This window comes from Temnothorax nylanderi, unplaced genomic scaffold (genome assembly GCF_030848795.1).
Source record: "Temnothorax nylanderi isolate EJ_2023f unplaced genomic scaffold, tnyl_v1.0 TNYL_tig0006_pilon, whole genome shotgun sequence".
Taxonomy (NCBI): Eukaryota; Metazoa; Arthropoda; class Insecta; order Hymenoptera; family Formicidae; genus Temnothorax; species Temnothorax nylanderi.
The window spans coordinates 2886558-2909727 of record NW_027249068.1 but is presented as its reverse complement, the minus strand read 5'-3'; the positions used below and the strand labels follow the sequence as shown (position 1 = coordinate 2909727).

Below are 23170 nucleotides of genomic sequence, written 5' to 3'. Positions count from 1 at the left end.
TCTAGCACTATCTCCATTAACTAAAGGTTCAACCTACAAACTTATCGATACAGAAACCTTAAATTTCATCCTATTTAATCCTATTTAATCATAGATTCATTGATCAACTTGATTGTTTCAACGAAAGCATTCAAGCACTGACGCATTCAAAAATAGAAAATATCTCAATAAAAGAGAAGTTAAAATCATTGTTTCAATAATTGTCCATTTTCTTTATTAAAAAACACGCTATTTTTTCGATCGTACATGTATTGTGTATGTGTGTGTGTGTGTATTGTGTGTAATTGTTACTTTATCATTATTTGCAATTTTTTCAAAGTGAAAAATACTGTTTACTGTGCCGCTTATCGCTGCAGCAGAAGAGATACTTAATGTACGCGCACTTATAAATCGTGTAAAACAGCCTCGTCCCGTCGGAGTTACCCGGTAGATGATAACGATATTAAAAACAACGAATTACTGCAGCAACTTTTCTTCATTTAATCCCCACTCTCTCCTCCTCCTCCTCCTTCCCCCTCCCAAAGAGAGCCAATCGAGCCATTATAGCACGATGTTCCGACATTCAGTTACACGAGTATATATATGGTTGCATAATCGTAGCTCCACATACATAGTTGCACAAGCTAAATCAGCGGATTCGTTAACGTTGTTATTTCGTCGTTCTTCCACCGTATCCATCATGGACAATAATCGAGTGGACATATACGTGCGTGAGGGAAGATTAATCGGTATCGTTGAGAAAGCTGTCCATGGCGGTTATTACGTCGCCTTCCGAGGAATACCGTACGCGAAACCGCCGGTTGGGGAACTCAGATTCAAGGTAAATGACATTCCCTCACCAAAGTTCAGCGTATGCGTTCAGCATAAGCGTTTAACTCCAATCTTGGACGAGTTAAACTGACAGCTTCGCTTCTCATCTGTCTTTCTTTAGATTTTGAATTAGACAGGTACGAAATGTCAGTTAAAGAAATTATAATTGAATAACACTGATTTAAAAAAATGACTATTACTTATCTTGCCGGATCATTATTTTATATTTAATTAAATTGGCAGATTACATGGATTATTCATTGCACTTTGGATTAGTATCTATTCTCTCATAATTTACAATTAATTTTCAACTGTTAACATATTTTTTAAATTTAAATTATCAATTCAATCGAGGTATCAGTGGTATATGTATATGAGTTAAAAAGAGCTTTGTAGAACAAAAAAGCCTTCAAACTTTTTTCAAACTTTAATATTATTGTAATACTACTAGATAATTTCTTATAGCTGAAAATAATTTTTATTGGTATATTATCAAGTTAGTAACTTGCGAGACTTGTGGAAAACTAATTTTATAATTTTAATAAAGAAATAACACGAATGGATTCTTCACATATGTATACACGGAAAAAAATGATATGATGCACACAATCAGAAAAATTTAGTTGTAAGCAACCTAGCTGCATCACCTAGTTATCTGTGAGTAACAATTATGTGTATGGTTGATGTGACTTATTTACTTTTATATGTCAACTACATGAATGTAGTTGCGCGGAATTTGGTTGCCACAACCAGAACTTGGATGGACTATCTATCCATATAGTTGCGTCAATCGGGATGAGGCAGCGATGTCAGAAAACAAAAGCGACTCGCTATGCCGCGCATACATTTTCTATAAGCGCGTAGTGAGTCATGAGTCGCGTTTCTCTGCACGCGATACAAAGACTGGTGAATATAAGTGAAATAAGTACGGTGAAAAGTGTCAAATATAAGTGCAAGAGTGTATACATATCGTGCTGGCTGAGGAGTTCGTCGGGTCAACTTATTTATCATTTTCTATTATTTTCTATTTCGTCGTTATAGATGAGCGTTGCAAAATTGCGTTGAAACGTATGAAACTGTCGTACCTTATTGGATTATAATCATACATACCTTCAAATAATCCAATAAGGTACGACAGTTTCATATTTACAATAACCATTTAGGTGTGATAGGGATTTACTTTTATACTACATCAAGACATATTATCTAAGCCAACCAAATGGTGTAGTTGCCATAACAATATTTGTAGTTGAAGTATCAAGAAATATCAAGAAAATAGGTTGGTTGCAGCAACCAGGTATCGTCACTGCTGCAACAATGTCACTCAACAATTGCTCTGTGGCTGCAGCAAACACATAACTGGTTGTTCCGTATTTATTGAATCTGGTTGGCACAACCAGATTTATGTGTGAGTCAACCAAGTCAACCATACTGTTTTTTCCGTGTAGTATTCAACTGCGACGGTAAATTTCTAGCGTGATTCGAATAAGTACAATGATTTATTTCTAGATAAGTTAATCTTTTTGTTATAAGATTCGTGTAACTGAAGCATATAGAAACAAAAACATGAACAGTAGAACTTAATCGGTAAATCGATCAATCACAGTCGAGCGTTCTTTTCGAGCTAATCTACCATTCTCGAGAATGCTCGCTTGTAACTAGTCGATTCATTTACTGCCTACTGCCTAATTTCTACTACTGCTTCAGTTTTTCAATGTGTCACGACTTCAAGAACGCACACGGAATATGAGAAAAAGCGGCGCGAACATCACTTGAAATTTTCGTGGTTCGAATATTCAAGCAACGCAGAAATTTTATTACGTATATTGCCAATAGGCTGTTATTGACAAAATAAAGAATTAATATACCGATTGCAAAATTCAAGACCCTCAGTTTTGTTTACACGTAATTATGAACTTTGTGCTCTCTTCATAATTAATCATCCGCTTGTTGACGACGTAGATACACACGGCGAAAATATCCAGCAATTACAATTGTTGCATACGGAATGAAAAAGTATCCTTGAGATCTGAAGAATCGATACGCGCACGTGTCAATCATTTATATTGAAAATTTGTCAATATTCTCCATACATTCGTGCGTGTGGATCAATTATAGGGCAAATTACGAATTTAGAACAGGTTGCATAATCGCACGTGTGCGTTCTTTTTATGAAGAAAAAAAAATACAATGCTAGATTAATTCTAAAATAAAGGCAATGTCTATATCTATACAGGATCCGCTACTACCGGAAACATGGTCCGGCGGCAGAGATGCCTCAAAATATGGTAACATCGCTGTTCAAGTTGATATGATGACACGAGAAATGGTAGGCGACGAAGATTGCCTCTACCTGAACGTATATACTATAGATATTATGAAAAAACGCCCAGTTATGGTGTGGATACATGGTGGCAGTTTTGCCATAGGTTCCGGTGATGCCACCTTCTATGGTCCTGATTATATTGTTCGGAAGGACGTGGTACTGGTTACGCTAAATTACAGACTAGGGGCTCTCGGTACGTTGCATGTTACCTCAATACGAAATTGTGCGACATTTACGTCTCGTAGTTTTTTAGAATTAACGTTTTAGATCTTAAACTTTTTTTTTTCAAAGAAATCGTTTTGTACACTGATTTTCTTTTTAAGATACCATATTTTAACCCATATTTTAAAGACAGCTTGATATTTTGTAGCATTGTACCTACCTACATATGTATAAGGTACTGATATGTAGGTATTACAATGTTACATATTCATATTATGATTCATATTATGTTGATGATATTATCTATCTTTGCGTCATTTAAAGCAAAAATGTTTCTTAACAGAAATATTATACCATTAATGTGAATTTTACTATTAGATGTATATTAACCATCTACTTTTAATTTTGATTAATCAAGTTTGCAAATAAAAAATGCATTAATTACTTCAGGTTTCCTGAATCTCAATGACAAAGTGGCAACGGGTAATCAAGGTCTAAAGGATGTGGTTATGGCATTACGATGGGTCCAGAGAAATATATCGCAATTCGGAGGAGATCCGAAAAACATCACTATCTTTGGCGAAAGTGCTGGTGGAGCTATCGTGCATTATCTAACTCTGTCTCCGTTAGGCAAAGGTGCACAACTTATGCACTTGATACGCAATGATATAAAATCCGTAAATTTCATCGTATTTAATATTCAAAGACTTATTGGTCATTTTAAACTCGATTTTTCCTCAACGAAAACGTTCAAAATTGATACATTTTAAGATAAAAGAAAAAGAGTTGTTTGCCCAAGTCTCTCTCTCCCCCCCCCTCTCTCTCTCTCTCTCTCTCTCTCTCTCTCTCTCTCTCTCTCTCTCTCTCTCTCTCTCTCTCTTTCAAGTGAATAACAAATTTATTGTTATAAAATCAATTTTAAGTAAGTATAGAAGATATTTAAAAAAGTTTTTATTTAAAACTTTTGAAATTTTAATTTCAATTTTAACGTTAAATTAGAATTTGAAAGTTGTAGGAAATAACTAATAATTTTTCCTAAAATATTTTCTCAAAAATAAAATCAATTCTAAAGTGATCTACAAAATAGTGATTAAAGGAATATTTATCGGATAAGATTTTATGACAATTAATTAATATATTAAACTAAATTTGACTGCACTTTACAGGTTTATTTCATAAAGCGATATCACAAAGCGGCGTTGCCGCGAATCCTTGGGCCTTGACTGAGTGGACGAACAAAGCGATGAACAGAAGTTTTCAACTTGCCGAGAAACTTGGAAAAGCGACATCAGACCCGAAAGTCGCCTACGAGTTTCTTAAAACAATTGACGCGAAAAAACTTATAAAAACCGCACACAAGTTTCTTGCCACGCAAACGGTAAGTATCTCAATATTTTATTAAATTATGCTTTAAACAAGCGCAATTGATTATGTGAACAGGTGGTACGAAATATTTTCATTAATAATACTTTTTTGCACAGGATCGTCTACAACATACTATAATGTTTACACCCAGTTTAGATTACGAGTCACCGAATCCATTCTTTCCGGAACACCCATGCAAGTTGATGCACCGCGGAGTTAAAGTGCCGTTCCTTTTAGGAAATACCAGTTGCGAAGGGTCTTTTCTCATAAGCAGTACACTTGTCGGACGTAAGTGCATTTGCATGCGCGTTCGCTAAATATATCTCCAGCCACTGTAGCGCATTAATTTTCATATTACGTGACCTACTACGAATAATACACATTGATATTGTGGATAATATTATAGACAAAATTGAAGTGTTAATAAATTAGAATTTTTCATTAATTGTAATTAAAAAATTATACGTCAAAATAATCATCTTTGTTCTAAAATAACGTTACTTTTAACATATGCTTCGTACATACGTTTATAATTAAATCTTACAACAGTTAGATATTGCTCGTTTTTTTTTATTTTTCAGTATCATCAATGTTACACACATGTCATATTTAACGAGCCATATGGGAGAAATAATAGAATAGAATATTTTCACGCAAACAGATTTTCTCTTTAGTGAAGTAAATTATTTTCTTAGCAAATAAGCGCCTAAAATATTATCTATTTGCTATGCTATGCTTGTGTAATCGTTAAAAGTAATATAGTTTTTAAATTTCAGAAATAAGCAAGGAAGCTCTTAAACAAGTCAATTCCGATTTTAAAAAGACTATGATGCCCGGAGTTTTATCTGCATTGCCAAAGATACCGATCACGGTTGAAGAATTACGATTTTTATATTTTGGTAACAAAGCAATATCAGAAGAAACTCTAATAAATTACGCTGATTTTCTTGGAGATGCCTTATTCTACCGTGGTACCATGGAAGTGATCGATATCCAAATGAGTTCTGGTGGTTACACGCCAACATATTTGTATAAACTTTCATATGAAAGTAAAACTTCCCCCGCAAAGAAAATAATGAACGTTACGCTTCCAGGTAAAGTCGCTATTTTACTTAAAACCACACAAAAGCCTTTAATCCTCTATAAGGAATACGAGTACATTCATATCATGATTTAATGTTAACAAACGACTCTGAGTTTCTACATATTATTTTAAGAAATCGAACATATATCAAACATTTAAAAATATTTGACTTAAAAAGATTAAATATTATTTTGCAATATTTAAACAAAACATTAATTACTTTAAGAAAATTCAGTTTGCGTTTTTAAAATTGATCTATTATATGACATTATTTTAGGAGTGGCTCATGGTGAAGATATATTTTATTTATTTCATCCTCATATGATGAAAGAGTTCAATTTACCACCACCTGCTCCTAATTCGAAAGACTATAAAATGATAGATCGCTTAACGCAGATGTGGACGGATTTTGCTAAAACAGGGTACAATAAACTTAATTTCTTTTTTTAACGTTACGGAAATTTTATAATTATATTAATATATATTTAATTTTAAATTTTCAATTTATAGAGATCCAACGCCTGCTATTACGGATTTGAATCCGATTAAATGGACTCCATTAAAGCACGGAGATGTATACGATTATTTAAATATTGATATTGAACCTCGGATGGAAATCATTCGTAAAGGAGAACAGCGCTGCGATTGGAAGAATATGAAACACAAATTATGAGATTCTGTCTGCTAAAATATTTACATTAAAATTATGTTTCTTAATTTCTATTAATTTTATTTGTGACAATTATTTCTTAATTTTGTGATAAATATGTTATACCCAGTATTCTTAAAGAATTTACAATGTATGGACATATTAATAGATATTCTTTTCTATGTAAAATTTGAAATCGATTTTTGTTATCGAAAATGTTATATTGATCAAAATAAAGTTGGAATATATACAAATATATTCGAGGAGAAAGTGACGGAGAGTCTCAACCGGTTTCTCCAAATGTTCACGAATTAATTACGATAGGGTAAGCTACAAGATTTGAAATATATATTTCTTTTACTAAAGATTTATCTTTTACTAAAAGTAAATATCGTGTTGACTATAGTTTGTATTATATTAGCTTAAACTACCCGGCGTTACCCAAACATCTTATATCGAGAACATCAGCATTTGTTGAAATGTGAAAATCAAACAACAACATATTGAGTTAATAGAGAACACACATTTACAAACAGACATTTCAGTTTATATATATATATATATATGGAGGGGTTAAAACCATAGTGGTGTAAGTCACTTTTTTTAAACTATCGAGTTAAGTTCATAGATGCAGTCTACACATGCAGATATGTTGAAAGAAGAAGAAAAAAAAAGTGGTCAAAAAAATTGACTTACACCACTATGGCTTTAACCCCTCCATATCTATCTATATATATAAAGGAAGATGTCCTGACTGACTCACTGACTCACTCACTCATCAACGCCCAGCCCAAACCCCTGAATCGAATTTTCACCGAAAGTATATGAAATAGGGGTAGAATTTTCCGGGAAGTGCCACTATGTGTATAGTTTTTCGTTACCGATTTTCTGGAAACCGGTTTTTTTAATTTTTCTAATTTTTCGAGAAATAATTGACCGAATCTCAAACCCCTGAACCGAATTTTTACCAAAAGTATATGAAATAAGGGTAGAATTTTCCGGGGAGTGCCACTATGTGTATAGTTTTTTGTAAACTCCCTATACTTTATCTTATTTCAAAATTTATTCAAAATATGCATAGAATTATACGTGGATTGTTAGATTATACTATTCTATTTAGCTATATATCGTAGTATACAAGATTTTATTAGTCGGGAAAGGTATCTGTGTTTTCTATAGGTGTAGACATCTCGTTATATTAACTGTAGGGACCGCGATCGCGTCCGCAGATCCGAGCGCGGGTATGATATTGAAGGCGGCCTGAATGCGCCTGAATCCGGGATCACTCATTTATCTTGTTATTCGCGTGAGTCAATTTAGCATCGACACCGGAGAACCGGCGCCTGTCGCATGTAACACTGATTACACTAAAGAAAGTGGTCAAAAAAATTGACTTACACCACTATGGCTTTAACCCCTCCATATATATATATATATATATATATATATATATATATATATATATAAACTAAAATGTCTGTATATAACTTTAAATGTTTATATAATCTTACAAAATAAGTATTTATATATAATTGTTTCTAAGTTTTTTCCGAAAGCTGCGCCCTCCGTGCAAGATAGGCTCTTGTGCGGAGCAAACTGGGCTCCGTCTTTCGGAAAGAGACGTTAAGCCGTTGGTCCAAAGGGTTAAGTGAGAGGAGAAGGGTAGTATTGGATGAGAATTGAATAAAGGGTTGGGAACGTCCCTACAAAACGCCTTGCAACCCTGAGGGGAGTCAATAAACGTATTTATCTTTATAATTGTTTCTATATTTAGGATCCGGTATCAGCGGAACCATGGTCCGGTGATAGAGACGCCTCGAAGTACGGAAACAACGCTGTTCAAGTAAATCTTTTCACACGCGAAGTTGAGGGCGAGATGAAGATTGTCTCTATTTAAATGTGCGTACACCATGAAAATCGAATCTTAGAAAAAAAGTACAGTTATGGTATGGATACATGGAGGTGGCTATTTTATAGGCTCCGGTGATGCATCCTTCTGTGGTCCCGATTATATTATATCGTACAGAAGAAGACGTAGTATTGGTTACTGTGAATTATGGATTAGGTTCTCTAGATACGTTATCCATTATTTCAATATGTATTTCCTGTATGTTACTTATGTGAGTTTTTTTCAAGTTTCTTCAAAAGATGTAAACATACATTGAGACTTATTTTTTTTATATTTCAAATATAAAAAATTCATGTATTGTAGCCCACAAATAAGTTACGTTAAATATTAATATTTGTCTGCAACATATAGACGTATATAATAAACTGAGCGTTTCCATTGGAGAGTTTCCGGCAAAATCTGAAGGACAGAAGATACCTATGCTTGCGGAGACGCTTTCCTTTCCTAATTGTCACAATTCAGTCTATTATGTACGTCTATGGTCTGCAATCAAATATTAATACAGAAAATAAAAATGGTTATAGAATGAATACAATTACTTGTTATTAAGAATATTAAATAAGAGTAAGATATTCTTACTTAATTATTACAACAAATATTTCTAAAGTCAAAGCAAATACTTCTGTAATAAAAGCAAAAGGTTATTTATAATAAATAGAGAATTATGTTTTTATTAACTCTGAAACAATACTTTTCTTTCTACGTTTTGTTTCGTACATCTATTTTTATGTTGAATATATCGATCTTATAAAAAAAAAGAGTTAAATGGTTTCAGGCTTTTTGAATCTCAACGATAAAGTGGCAGCAGGTAATCAAGGTCTAAAGGATGTGGTCATGGCGTTAAAGTGGGTTCAAAAAAATATATCAGAGGTTGGTGGAGATCCATGTCACTATCTTTGGCGAAAGTGCTGGTGCAGCCTATCACACATTGTCTAGCACTATCTCCATTAACTAAAGGTTCAACCTACAAACTTATCGATACAGAAACCTCAAATTTCATCCTATTTAATCCTATTTAATCATAGATTCATTGATCAACTTGATTGTTTCAACAAAAGCATTCAAGCACTGACGCATTCAAAAATAGAAAATATCTCAATAAAAAAGAAGTTAAAATCATTGTTTCAATAATTGTCCATTTTCTTTATTAAAAAACACGCTATTTTTTCGATCGTACATGTATTGTGTGTGTGTGTGTGTGTGTGTGTGTATTGTGTGTAATTGTTACTTTATCATTATTTGCAATTTTTTCAAAGTGAAAAATACTGTTTACTGCGCCGCTTATCGCTGCAGCAGAAGAGATACTTAATGTACGCGCACTTATAAATCGTGTAAAACAGCCTCGTCCCGTCGGAGTTACCCGGTAGATGAAAACGATATTAAAAACAACGAATCACTGCAGCAACTTTTCTTCATTTAATCCCCACTCTCCTCCTCCTCCTCCTCCTTCTCCTTCCCCCCCCCCCCCCCAAAGAGAGCCAATCGAGCCATTATAGCACGATGTTCCGACATTCAAGTTACACGAGTATATATGGTTGCATAATCGTAGCTCCACATACATAGTTGCACAAGCTAAATCAGCGGATCGTTAACGTTGTATTTCGTCGTTCTTCCACCGTATCCCATCATGGACAATAATCGAGTGGACATATACGTGCGTGAGGGAAGATTAATCGGTATCGTTGAGAAAGCTGTCCATGGCGGTTATTACGTCGCCTTCCGAGGAATACCGTACGCGAAAACGCCGGTTGGGACTCAGATTCAAGTAAATGACATTCCCTCACCAAAGTTCAGCGTATGCGTTCAGCATAAGCGTTTAACTCCAATCTTGGACGAGTTAAACTGACAGCTTCGCTTCTCATCTGTCTTTCTTTAGATTTTGAATTAGACAGGTACGAAATGTCAGTTAAAGAAATTATAATTGAATAACACTGATTTAAAAAAATGACTATTACTTATCTTGCCGGATCATTATTTTATATTTAATTAAATTGGCAGATTACATGGATTATTCATTGCACTTTGGATTTTACGTACACTTGGGCGCGACATTCAGAGAGTGATTTATAGACAGATATAAATATCAAATCAAGTATAAAATCTGATTCTACTACAAAAAATAGAAAATTATAATTAGTATCTATTCTCTCATAATTTACAATTAATTTTCAACTGTTAACATATTTTTTAAATTTAAATTATTAATTCAATCGAGGTATCAGTGGTATATGGTATATGTATATGAGTTAAAAAGAGCCTTGTAGAACAAAAAAGCCTTCAAACTTTTTTCAAACTTTAATATTATTGTAATACTACTAGATAATTTCTTATAGCTGCAAATAATTTTTATTGGTATATTATCAAGTTAGTAACTTGCGAGACTTGTGGAAAACTAATTTTATAATTTTAATAAAGAAATAACACGAATGGATTCTTCACATATTTATACACGGAAAAAAATGATATGATGCACACAATCAGAAAAATTTAGTTGTAAGCAACCTAGCTGCATCACCTAGTTATCTGTGAGTAACAATTATGTGTATGGTTGATGTGACTTATTTACTTTTACTATGTCAACTACATGAATGTAGTTGCGCGGAATTTGGTTGCCACAACAGAACTTGGATGGACTATCTATCCAATAGTTGCGTCAATCGGGATGAGGCAGCGATGTCAGAAAACCAAAAGCGACTCGCTATGCCGCGCATACATTTTCTATAAGCGCGTAGTGAGTCATGAGTCGCGTTTCTCTGCACGCGATACAAAGACTGGTGAATATAATGTGAAATAAGTCGTGAAAAGTGTCAAATATAAGTGCAAGAGTGTATACACTCGTGCTGGCTGAGGAGTTCGTCGGGTCAAACTTATTTATCATTTTCAATTATTTTCTATTTCGTCGTTATGGATGAGCGTTGCAAAAATTGCGTTGAAACGGTATGAACACTGTCGTACCTTATTGGATTATAATCATACATACCTTCAATAATCCAATAAGGTACGACAGTTCATATTTACAATAACCATTTAGGTGTGATAGGGATTTACTTTTATACACATCAAGACATATTATCTAAGCCAACCAAATGGTGTAGTTGCCATAACAATATTTGTAAGAAATATCAAGAAAATAGGTTGGTTGCAGCAACCAGGTATCGTCACTGCTGCAACAATGTCACTCAACAATTGCTCTGTGGCTGCAGCAAACACATAACTGGTTGTTCCGTATTTATTGAATCTGGTTGGCACAACCAGATTTATGTGTGAGTCAACCATACTGTTTTTTCCGTGTAGTATTCAACTGCGACGGTAAATTTCTATAGCGTGATTCGAATAAGTACAATGATTTATTTCTAGATAAATTAATCTTTTTGTTATAAGATTCGTGTAACTAAAGCATATAGAAACAAAAACATGAACAGTAGAACTTAATCGGTAAATCGATCAATCACAGTCGAGCGTTCTTTCCGAGCTAATCTACCATTCTCGAGAATGCTCGCTTGTAACTAGTCGATTCATTTACTGCCTACTGCCTAATTTCTACTACTGCTTCAGTTTTTCAATGTGTCACGACTTCAAGAACGCACACGGAATATGAGAAAAAGCGGCGCGAACATCACTTGAAATTTTCGTGGTTCGAATATTCAAGCAACGCAGAAATTTTATTACGTATATTGCCAATAGGCTGTTATTGACAAAATAAAGAATTAATATACCGATTGCAAAATTCAAGACCCTCAGTTTTGTTTACACGTAATTATGAACTTTGTGCTCTCTTCATAATTAATCATCCGCTTGTTGACGACGTAGATACACACGGCGAAAATATCCAGCAATTACAATTGTTGCATACGGAATGAAAAAGTATCCTTGAGATCTGAAGAATCGATACGCGCACGTGTCAATCATTTATATTGAAAATTTGTCAATATTCTCCATACATTCGTGCGTGTGGATCAATTATAGGGCAAATTACGAATTTAGAACAGGTTGCATAATCGCACGTGTGCGTTCTTTTTATGAAGAAAAAAAAATACAATGCTAGATTAATTCTAAAATAAAGGCAATGTCTATATCTATACAGGATCCGCTACTACCGGAAACATGGTCCGGCGGCAGAGATGCCTCAAAATATGGTAACATCGCTGTTCAAGTTGATATGATGACACGAGAAATGGTAGGCGACGAAGATTGCCTCTACCTGAACGTATATACTATAGATATTATGAAAAAACGCCCAGTTATGGTGTGGATACATGGTGGCAGTTTTGCCATAGGTTCCGGTGATGCCACCTTCTATGGTCCTGATTATATTGTTCGGAAGGACGTGGTACTGGTTACGCTAAATTACAGACTAGGGGCTCTCGGTACGTTGCATGTTACCTCAATACGAAATTGTGCGACATTTACGTCTCGTAGTTTTTTAGAATTAACGTTTTAGATCTTAAACTTTTTTTTTTCAAAGAAATCGTTTTGTACACTGATTTTCTTTTTAAGATACCATATTTTAACCCATATTTTAAAGACAGCTTGATATTTTGTAGCATTGTACCTACCTACATATGTATAAGGTACTGATATGTAGGTATTACAATGTTACATATTCATATTATGATTCATATTATGTTGATGATATTATCTATCTTTGCGTCATTTAAAGCAAAAATGTTTCTTAACAGAAATATTATACCATTAATGTGAATTTTACTATTAGATGTATATTAACCATCTACTTTTAATTTTGATTAATCAAGTTTGCAAATAAAAAATGCATTAATTACTTCAGGTTTCCTGAATCTCAATCACAAAGTGGCAACGGGTAATCAAGGTCTAAAGGATGTGGTTATGGCATTACGATGGGTCCAGAGAAATATATCACAATTCGGAGGAGATCCGAAAAACATCACTATCTTTGGCGGAAGTGCTGGTGGAGCTATCGTGCATTATCTAACTCTGTCTCCGTTAGCCAAAGGTGCACAACTTATGCACTTGATACGCAATGATATAAAATCTGTAAATTTCATCGTATTTAATATTCAAAAACTCATTGGTCATTTTAAACTCGATTTTTCCTCAACAAAAACGTTCAAAATTGATACGTTTTAAGATAAAAGAAAAAGAGTTGTTTGCCCAAGTCTCTCTCTCCCCCCCCCCCCCCTCTCTCTCTCTCTCTCTCTCTCTCTCTCTCTCTCAAGTGAATAACAAATTTATTGCTATAAAATCAATTTTAAGTAAGTATAAAAGATATTTAAAAAAGTTTTTATTTAAAACTTTTGAAATTTTAATTTCAATTTTAACGATAAATTAGAATTTGAAAGTTGTAGGAAATAACTAATAATTTTTCCTAAAATATTTTCTCAAAAATAAAATCAATTCTAAAGTCATCCACAAAATAGTGATTAAAGGAATATTTATCGGATAAGATTTTATGACAATTAATTAATATATTAAACTAAATTTGACTGCACTTTACAGGTTTATTTCATAAAGCGATATCACAAAGCGGCGTTGCCGCGAATCCTTGGGCCTTGACTGAGTGGACGAACAAAGCGATGAACAGAAGTTTTCAACTTGCCGAGAAACTTGGAAAAGCGACATCAGACCCGAAAGTCGCCTACAAGTTTCTTAAAACAATTGACGCGAAAAAACTTATAAAAACCGCACACAAGAAGTTTCTTGCCACGCAAACGGTAAGTATCTCAATATTTTATTAAATTATGCTTTATACAAGCGCAATTGATTATGTGAACAGGTGGTACGAAATATTTTCATTAATAATACTTTTTTGCACAGGATCGTCTACAACATACTATAATGTTTACACCCAGTTTAGATTACGAGTCACCGAATCCATTCTTTCCGGAACACCCATGCAAGTTGATGCACCGCGGAGTTAAAGTGCCGTTCCTTTTAGGAAATACCAGTTGCGAAGGGTCTTTTCTCATAAGCAGTACACTTGTCGGACGTAAGTGCATTTGCATGCGCGTTCGCTAAATATATCTCCAGCCACTGTAGCGCATTAATTTTCATATTACGTGACCTACTACGAATAATACACATTGATATTGTGGATAATATTATAGACAAAATTGAAGTGTTAATAAATTAGAATTTTTCATTAATTGTAATTAAAAAATTATACGTCAAAATAATCATCTTTGTTCTAAAATAACGTTACTTTTAACATATGCTTCGTACATACGTTTATAATTAAATCTTACAACAGTTAGATATTGCTCGTTTTTTTTTATTTTTCAGTATCATCAATGTTACACACATGTCATATTTAACGAGCCATATGGGAGAAATAATAGAATAGAATATTTTCACGCAAACAGATTTTCTCTTTAGTGAAGTAAATTATTTTCTTAGCAAATAAGCGCCTAAAATATTATCTATTTGCTATGCTATGCTTGTGTAATCGTTAAAAGTAATATAGTTTTTAAATTTCAGAAATAAGCAAGGAAGCTCTTAAACAAGTCAATTCCGATTTTAAAAAGACTATGATGCCCGGAGTTTTATCTGCATTGCCAAAGATACCGATCACGGTTGAAGAATTACGATTTTTATATTTTGGTAACAAAGCAATATCAGAAGAAACTCTAATAAATTACGCTGATTTTCTTGGAGATGCCTTATTCTACCGTGGTACCATGGAAGTGATCGATATCCAAATGAGTTCTGGTGGTTACACGCCAACATATTTGTATAAACTTTCATATGAAAGTAAAACTTCCCCCGCAAAGAAAATAATGAACGTTACGCTTCCAGGTAAAGTCGCTATTTTACTTAAAACCACACAAAAGCCTTTAATCCTCTATAAGGAATACGAGTACATTCATATCATGATTTAATGTTAACAAACGACTCTGAGTTTCTACATATTATTTTAAGAAATCGAACATATATCAAACATTTAAAAATATTTGACTTAAAAAGATTAAATATTATTTTGCAATATTTAAACAAAACATTAATTACTTTAAGAAAATTCAGTTTGCGTTTTTAAAATTGATCTATTATATGACATTATTTTAGGAGTGGCTCATGGTGAAGATATATTTTATTTATTTCATCCTCATATGATGAAAGAGTTCAATTTACCACCACCTGCTCCTAATTCGAAAGACTATAAAATGATAGATCGCTTAACGCAGATGTGGACGGATTTTGCTAAAACAGGGTACAATAAACTTAATTTCTTTTTTTAACGTTACGGAAATTTTATAATTATATTAATATATATTTAATTTTAAATTTTCAATTTATAGAGATCCAACGCCTGCTATTACGGATTTGAATCCGATTAAATGGACTCCATTAAAGCACGGAGATGTATACGATTATTTAAATATTGATATTGAACCTCGGATGGAAATCATTCGTAAAGGAGAACAGCGCTGCGATTGGAAGAATATGAAACACAAATTATGAGATTCTGTCTGCTAAAATATTTACATTAAAATTATGTTTCTTAATTTCTATTAATTTCATTTGTGACAATTATTTCTTAATTTTGTGATAAATATGTTATACCCAGTATTCTTAAAGAATTTACAATGTATGGACATATTAATAGATATTCTTTTCTATGTAAAATTTGAAATCGATTTTTGTTATCGAAAATGTTATATTGATCAAAATAAAGTTGGAATATATACAAATATACAAATAAATCGTGAAACATTATTGTGTAACTTCATAAAGTGGGCTTCATCTTGACTTAATACATATTAATTTGAGGCTTACTTGCAAATATAGTGAAAATATAATGAAAAATTATTGAAAAATTATAATGGAAAATCTCGATCTCTTCGTTAAGAATTAAATGTAATTATAAATTCATAAAAAATAACACTGTAAATTTATGTCCATTCTGAAATATTTTCTATATTTATATATATTTTAAATATATTCTATTCTTTTCTTCTTCAAAATTTGTGTGTTAAATTTAAAAGTGATTTCAACTAACTATTATGCAAATTTCAATTCTGTGTGTGCTCAGTAAGAAGAATTGATCTTTTCTATAATTATATTTGTACAATTCTGTGAGTTAATTTACATTTACAGTGCATCGGGGAGCATTTCTTCATATTCCTTGCACATTCGGAATAGCAAAACGCATAACAAGTTTTCATAGTTGTACACTGAGAAATATAACAAAAGAGATAATGCAAGTTGATGTGCATCACATGTTTATGTGCTGACGTGCATTACGTAAAGTATTAATCATCGGCGTAGGCTATAAATAAAACTTGATCAACATACTCGATTCTAATCTCACTTGCTTCTTGAAATGATTGATATTTTCACAAACACATCTACGCAACACAGATCAATAAATACGCTGTTTGTCAGTCCGCTCGTCAGTATTCCAGCGTATCCAACATGGACAACAGCAGAGTCGAAATATGCGTGCACGAGGGAAAGTTAATTGGTATTGTAGAAAAAGGTGTTTACGGTGACTACTACACCGCCTTTCGAGGAATACCATATGCGAAACCGCCAATTGGAGAACTTAGATTCAAAGTACGTAAAGTTCTATTATTATGAATGCATTTTCAGAAAGAGATAATAGTATATTGTGCACCAAGGGAAGAAAGCTGCGTTTTTCAGACGAGTGTGAAATTTGCCGCCCGAGCCGAAGGCGAGGCGTTAAATAGAAAGAGAAAAATAGAGCGATGGGTGGTCCAGGGGCAAAGCCCCTGGTGGGGGGTGTAGAAAGCGAAGCCCCCCACATAACACAAAATTAAAATAATAATAAAATTTCAAAAAAAAATACAAATTTTCGAATAAGATACAAGCCGTTTTCGGTCTAAGCTTAGATCTTAGGCAGCTCAATATTAATTTCCGTGTATATGTATTATTATTATACATACACTGAGAAAAAAAACCTGTTGCTTCAATTAAAGTGCTATCACGGGGTGTTAGTTTTAGTCTAACTGTAGTGCAATTCTCGTCTGTAACTCGTTATGCTGTCGTTTATGTACTCATAACACGACAGTTGCGCAGGTATAGGTATACTATATGCACAGAAAAAAAGAAGTATCAAATCAACACTGACATACTTGTATATACGTAAGAATATATAATCTTCTTATATAAGAATTTCAACTTTTTATTTCAAGTTTTCTTTCTTACTTGTTAATTGAACCGCATATAAAACGTCGTTTAACTATATAAATTACTTCATTCAAGCAAGTTTTCTTCGTTCAACGCAATAAAATCTTATTTCAAGATTATATATTCTTACGTATATACAAGTATATCAGTGTTGATTTGATACTTCTTTTTTTTCTGTGTGGTAAAAAAGCTGCGTAATGGCAATATAACGATAATGCTACTGCATAAGGAGTCACGGAATCGCAGCTCTGATTGCTTATCGCTTATCGCTTATCGCGCTTTAAGAAAATTAAAAAAATACGAAAAGTCACAATTCCTTTACAGAAAATTATGATTAAACGATACCGATAAATGATATCTGTTTATCAAGTATATTATGTAATTATTATATAATCTGTTTGCTTTTTATTATTATATAATCTTATTACATAATCTCTTTTTCTTTATCTTTACATATGTAAAAATAACATGATAATATAAAATATTAATTAATTTTAGTTTTGGCTCAACTAATCGCTTATCATGCCGTAAGGAGATTAGAAAAATACGAAAAATCAACTCTTTTACAGAAAAATCCGATTAAAGGTCACTGATAAAGCTATTTATCAGTTGTGTTATGCAATTATTATATAATCTTGTTATATAATCGTTTTTCTTTATCTATACATATCGCACCCTGAGAAGAATACCGTCACAACTTAAAAAATTTCGATTTTGAGTTAAGCCCATAAAAAGTACGCCCAAAATGTTACCTATGTGCTACAATAGTGTCACAAGTTTATATGCGAAATCTGCTGCATGGGGCTAAAGTGTCGTTATTCTTGTAAACCAGTTATGTTGTGATTTCTTGAATAAATAGCGCTGTAAGCGAATTGACAAGTGAATCATAGCTGACTCTTCAAGCTCTTCAAGAAAAAATATAAGTTTTATTACAACAAAATATCATAATTGTAATTGCGTTAGTTATCTCACAATTCACAGAAATTGAATAAAATTTATTTAAAATCGTGAATTTTTTAGTTGTGACAGTATTCTTCTCAAGGTGCGATATTTAAACATGAAAGAATAATAATAAAATACTATTATTTAGAACAATAATTTAATAAACTAAAGAAGATTACGATGAACAAATTTTTATGCGCGATTGTTCGAAGAAATAACTGATTTCGAACAATTTATTTGTAACATAAATTAATCTTTTAATTTGTTAAACAATTTGTTGATAATATAAATTAGTAATTAAGTTTAAAGATATTAGTCACAAAAGAAAGATAAACTAGCATAGACGTCCAGTGCACGCCGTTCCTGATTCATGCGGAACTTACAGCTCATTCGTTAGCTTTAAATTGTTCTTATTTAAAAAGTACTACTCAAACGCAATTTTACGTAAAGAAAAAGTTGTTTCTTCTGACTCAGAGAATCGCACGGTGCGCACGAATTTTGAAAAATTCTATATATGAACAGATTTTACGCATTTATAGGATCCGGTACCAGTGGAACCATGGTCCGGTGGTAGAGACGCCTCAAAGCACGGAAATATCGCTGTTCAATTGAATGAGTTCACACGCGAAATTGAGGGCGATGAAGATTGTCTCTATTTAAATGTGTACACAACAAAAATTGAATCCTCGAAAAAACGTACCGTTATGGTATGGATACACGGCGGTGCCTTTTATACGGGTTCCGGTGATGCACTCTTTTATGGCCCCGATTACATCGTGCAAAAAGACGTAGTTTTGGTTACCTTGAATTATAGACTAGGCGTTCTAGGTACGTTATTCGTTTCAGTATACAATCATTTATGGCATTTAATAGTAAATGGTTATTGTATCTATTTTAACGATTATTTCACCTGGATATGTTGATTTCTTACAGACCTCTCATTCCCAAAGTTAAACATTTCAAAAATATAAATTTATAAAAGAAAAAAAGTTAAATCCACATTTATTTATATCACGTTTACAATACGTTATTTACTTTTTGTATACAAGACTATTTATATTTGCCGCTCATACGATCAGTGTACTAGAAACAAGTTATGGCGCGATTTTTCCTTGGGATACAAAGTAACCATTTTTTTTTTAATTTAAACGAATCGACTTTATGAAAAAAAGATGTATTAATGACTTCAGGTTTCCTAAACCTTAACAACAAAGTGGCAACGGGTAATCAAGGTCTGAAGGATATAATCATGGCGTTACAATGGGTCCAGAAAAATATATCAAAATTCGGTGGAAACCCAGAAAATGTCACTATCTTCGGTGAAAGTGCTGGTGGAGCCCTCGTACATTGTCTCACTCTGTCTCCATTAGCTAAAGGTATAATATTTTTGTCGATATAGTAAACTTATCGATACACTCATAATAATTTTGAATCTTCCAATCTCATCCCATTTAAACATGAATTTATTCATAATTCAACCGCGATTTTTCATTAACAAAAACATACAAACACTAGTAGGTTTGGATATGGAAAATAAATACTCTATAAATCTATTAAATAGATAATAAATTCATACTCTTTTTCTCTTTCAGTTAATTTCCAACAAGATATAATAAAAAATTAATTATTTGTAGTTTTTAAATAAATAATTCAAAATTTAATTACAAAGTCATATCAGTAAAATATTAAAATTTATAAAATAACTAACAAATTTCCGAGACAGAGAAAAAAAGAGAGAGAGAAATTGTCAGTAATGTAAAATTAATCACAAAGATTAAGACTCAATGATTTAAAAAACTTGAATTTATCTTAAAATAATTTGTATATAAAAAAAAAGATTTTATGATGACAAGATGTATACTGTATAGAATTAATTTGTTACGACTGTTTTACAGGTTTATTTCATAAAGCGATATCGCAAAGCGGCGTCATAAGGTGTCCTTGGGCTTTTACCGAACAACAACTACATTCGGAAAAAGGTTTTCGGCTCGCCGAGAAACTTGGAAAAGCGACCGCAGATCCGAAAGTCGCTTACGAGTTCCTCAAAACAATCGATGCGAAAAAGCTTATAGAGACTGAACGGAAGTTTCTCTTAACGGAATCAGTAATTATCTGAACATTTGATCGCAATTATACGAGTGCAATAAATTATAGTATGCACGCTACTATTTTTAGTCTATGTGAATAAAATACTTTCTTTGATAATAATATTTTTTTCGCAGGAGCGAAAACAATTCAGCTTGATATTTACACCCTCATTGGATCACGAATCATCGAATCCATTTTTCCCGGAAGATCCAGAGACGTTTATGTGCCGCGAGGTTAAAGTACCATTTCTTTTAGGTTTTAACAGTTGCGAGGGATCTTTTATTGTAGGCAGTAGCTTTAACGGACGTGAGTTTTATTTTTATCTCTATAAAGTATTTTTTTAATCGCTTCGAATTTTCGTACAATGTGTTGTGTTCAAAATAATATTAGTATTAGGTGACCTAGCAAACATGCACTGTCAATGCTTACAATTAAATGATATTTTCACGAATAATATTGTACATATATCTATATAAAGTTAGTAAATTTTATTAATCCGCAATTTTGGAATACATATATAAGAATCATAATTAATTGCTAGAACATTTTTGTTCCAAGATAACTTTATTGTACGTTTGTCTATAGTTAAGTTTCATTATCGTAGAGCGCGTTGAGATAAATGTATATTTTCATATGCCGTATTATCTATGTATAATATATATATATTATATATATATATATATGTAATATATGTATCTCTCTCATGTCGCATTCTTTTTATCAGATCACACTATATGAAAAATGTTAAATAATGTTTAGACAACATATTTTCTTTGGCAAATATGCTTAAGTCAATTATTTTTTCTAGCGTGAAAGAAAGATTTGTTAAAATATTCATTACTTATCACGCAACAATTTTATACATAGAAAATAATACTAAAATGTCTTTAAAATTATTTCAGACATAAGCAAAGAGGATCTTGAAACAGTCAATTCCAATTTCAAGAAAACTATATTGCCCAGATGTTTATCTACATTATCAAAAATATCAGTCACAACCGAAGAATTGAAATCTTTATATTTTGGTGACAAAGCAGTGTCAGAGGAAACTCTAATGAATTACGTTGATTTTATCAGCGACCAATTCTTCTGTCGTGGCGTAATGGAAGTGGTGGATATTCAGACAAAGTTGAATAATAAAGATAACAAAACGACGTATCTGTATCAATTTTCATACGAGAGTGACACTAATCCCTTGAGAAAAATATTTAAAGTTCAGATGCCAGGTATTATCATTAATTCATTTAAAACTATTTAACAACTTGTAATTATTTCAAAACTATCTAACGACTTTTAATTTTAGAGAGTATGTATAGCATTTTATATTGTAATTACACATATCGCAATTACAACATAAAATAACTCCAAATATTTCTAAATTTCTTAGTTTTTAAATCTATGGGTATGATTTTAAGGAAACAAAGACGGTTTTATTTTATATAATTTAATTTAAAAAGTAATCTGTCTTTTAAAGCATTTAGAAGATTAATTTATAGATTTAATTAACGGTTAAATGATAATATTTTATAGGTGTGACTCATGCCGAAGAATTGGCGTACTTATTTCATCTTTATATGATAAAAGATTTGGGCTTGTCAGCACCTGCAGTTGATTCGGAAGACTATAAGATGATAAATTGTTTAACGCAAATGTGGACAGATTTTGCTAAAACAGGGTATGAGAATATCTTCTTTTTTTCGAATTTTAAACGTATTTTTTTAATATTCGCGACATTTTAATTTTATTACCTATCGCGTATTAATGATTAACTCTCAATCTGATTTAGGAATCCAACGCCTACTACAAATTTGTGGTTGTCAGTGATCGATTCACAAAGCGGAAAATACAATTATCTGAATATCGATACAAACTCGCAAATAAAGGTCTTCCGTAAAGGAGAAGAAAGATGGGATTGGGAAAAAAAGAAAAATAGGTTACGGCGCTAAAATTTTATCTACGTTAAAATTAGGTTTCTCCGGGTACCTTTTGCGTTTTATATAAATATTCTCTCGTTATTTTTCAAAGATATTTTATATAACGGAATGTGGGCACTATTGTTATTCCCCTTAAGTTCAGGATCGGTTTTAGTTAGTGGAAATAAGGAGACTATAATGTTTTTTGAACTATGACTTATTAAAATCGAGACATTTTTCACGATTATTAAACTTAAAAAGTATTAGTAAATCATGCAATATATTTGTCGCTAAATTTCAAGTAATTTTAACTAAATACTGAGGATTTCGCAAGATAAAATTAACTATAAAATCGTAAAGGAAATGAAATTAAAAAAAAATAAAATATATTGTTATATTTAGTATTGTATTCAATTTTTCGTGTTTTTGTATCATTAATATAGCATATATATCACTTCCATGTATTCTCTTATATTTATTTTGTATATCCTGCACAGATCGCAGCTTATTCAGTTTTTTTTGTATTTCATAATATACCTATGCATATTCAACTCTTTTAAATTTAAAAGCAATTTTGATTGATCGTTACATAGAATTGTCTTTCTCGTTGAATTAAACTCTAAGAACTTCATGTCAAGGTTTTTTTCTAGAAAATACCTGTCATTTTTATTCCCATATAAGTTAATATTTTCTTTAGAGACAAATTAACTCTAAATTTGACTGAAACATTGCTTCACCATCCTTACCATCATTGTCGTATATGTCGCATAAGATATCTGAGAGGTAAATGAAAAGTAAG

General features: G+C 32.3%; 3 protein-coding genes and 1 long non-coding RNA gene across 16 annotated transcripts in view; 3 read left to right on the top strand and 1 right to left on the bottom strand.

The window, feature by feature from the left end:
• Window positions 1-23170, bottom strand: part of Dh31-r (Diuretic hormone 31 Receptor) — a 103363-nt gene that overhangs the window by 31741 nt on the left and 48452 nt on the right. The window lies entirely within an intron of this gene.
• Window positions 556-22831, top strand: LOC139779813 (juvenile hormone esterase). 3 transcript variants are annotated; one of them, XM_071718297.1, is made up of 8 exons: window positions 556-820; window positions 3047-3329; window positions 3749-3934; window positions 4465-4676; window positions 4780-4951; window positions 5440-5757; window positions 6025-6169; window positions 6258-6474. In XM_071718297.1, the coding sequence occupies exons 1-8, from the start codon at window positions 680-682 to the stop codon at window positions 6418-6420; spliced, it is 1620 nt and encodes a 539-aa protein (XP_071574398.1). In that variant the 5' UTR covers window positions 556-679; the 3' UTR covers window positions 6421-6474. The 3 variants fall into 3 exon arrangements, with proteins under 3 accessions (XP_071574398.1, XP_071574393.1, XP_071574404.1); XM_071718292.1 differs by lacking the exons at window positions 3047-3329; window positions 3749-3934; window positions 4465-4676; ... (2 more) ...; window positions 6025-6169; window positions 6258-6474 and adding exons at window positions 18910-19198; window positions 19561-19746; window positions 20266-20474; ... (2 more) ...; window positions 21989-22133; window positions 22245-22831 and having other exon boundaries at window positions 606-820; XM_071718303.1 differs by lacking the exons at window positions 556-820; window positions 3047-3329; window positions 3749-3934; ... (3 more) ...; window positions 6025-6169; window positions 6258-6474 and adding exons at window positions 16670-16834; window positions 18910-19198; window positions 19561-19746; ... (3 more) ...; window positions 21989-22133; window positions 22245-22831.
• LOC139780071 (uncharacterized) lies at window positions 8374-9706 on the top strand. Its single transcript, XR_011720104.1, has 2 exons — window positions 8374-8516; window positions 9081-9706. It is a non-coding gene; the product is annotated as an uncharacterized lncRNA (long non-coding RNA).
• Window positions 9914-15793, top strand: LOC139780041 (juvenile hormone esterase-like). The gene is made up of 8 exons (XM_071718569.1): window positions 9914-10070; window positions 12390-12672; window positions 13092-13277; window positions 13781-13995; window positions 14099-14270; window positions 14759-15076; window positions 15344-15488; window positions 15577-15793. Exons 1-8 carry the CDS (start codon window positions 9933-9935, stop codon window positions 15737-15739), a joined length of 1620 nt encoding a protein of 539 aa, XP_071574670.1. The 5' UTR covers window positions 9914-9932; the 3' UTR covers window positions 15740-15793.

Bases quoted from the DNA above. Each gene is read 5' to 3' on its own strand.
- LOC139780041 (XM_071718569.1), top strand. From the start codon at position 9,933: ATGGACAATAATCGAGTGGACATATACGTGCGTGAGGGAAGATTAATC. The intron at 12,673-13,091 runs GTACGTTGCATG...TAATTACTTCAG, and splicing joins TTACAGACTAGGGGCTCTCG to GTTTCCTGAATCTCAATCAC. The intron at 15,489-15,576 runs GTACAATAAACT...TTCAATTTATAG, and splicing joins ACGGATTTTGCTAAAACAGG to AGATCCAACGCCTGCTATTA.
- LOC139779813 (XM_071718292.1), top strand. From the start codon at position 680: ATGGACAATAATCGAGTGGACATATACGTGCGTGAGGGAAGATTAATC. The intron at 821-18,909 runs GTAAATGACATT...ACGCATTTATAG, and splicing joins TTGGGGAACTCAGATTCAAG to GATCCGGTACCAGTGGAACC. The intron at 19,747-20,265 runs GTATAATATTTT...ACTGTTTTACAG, and splicing joins TCTGTCTCCATTAGCTAAAG to GTTTATTTCATAAAGCGATA.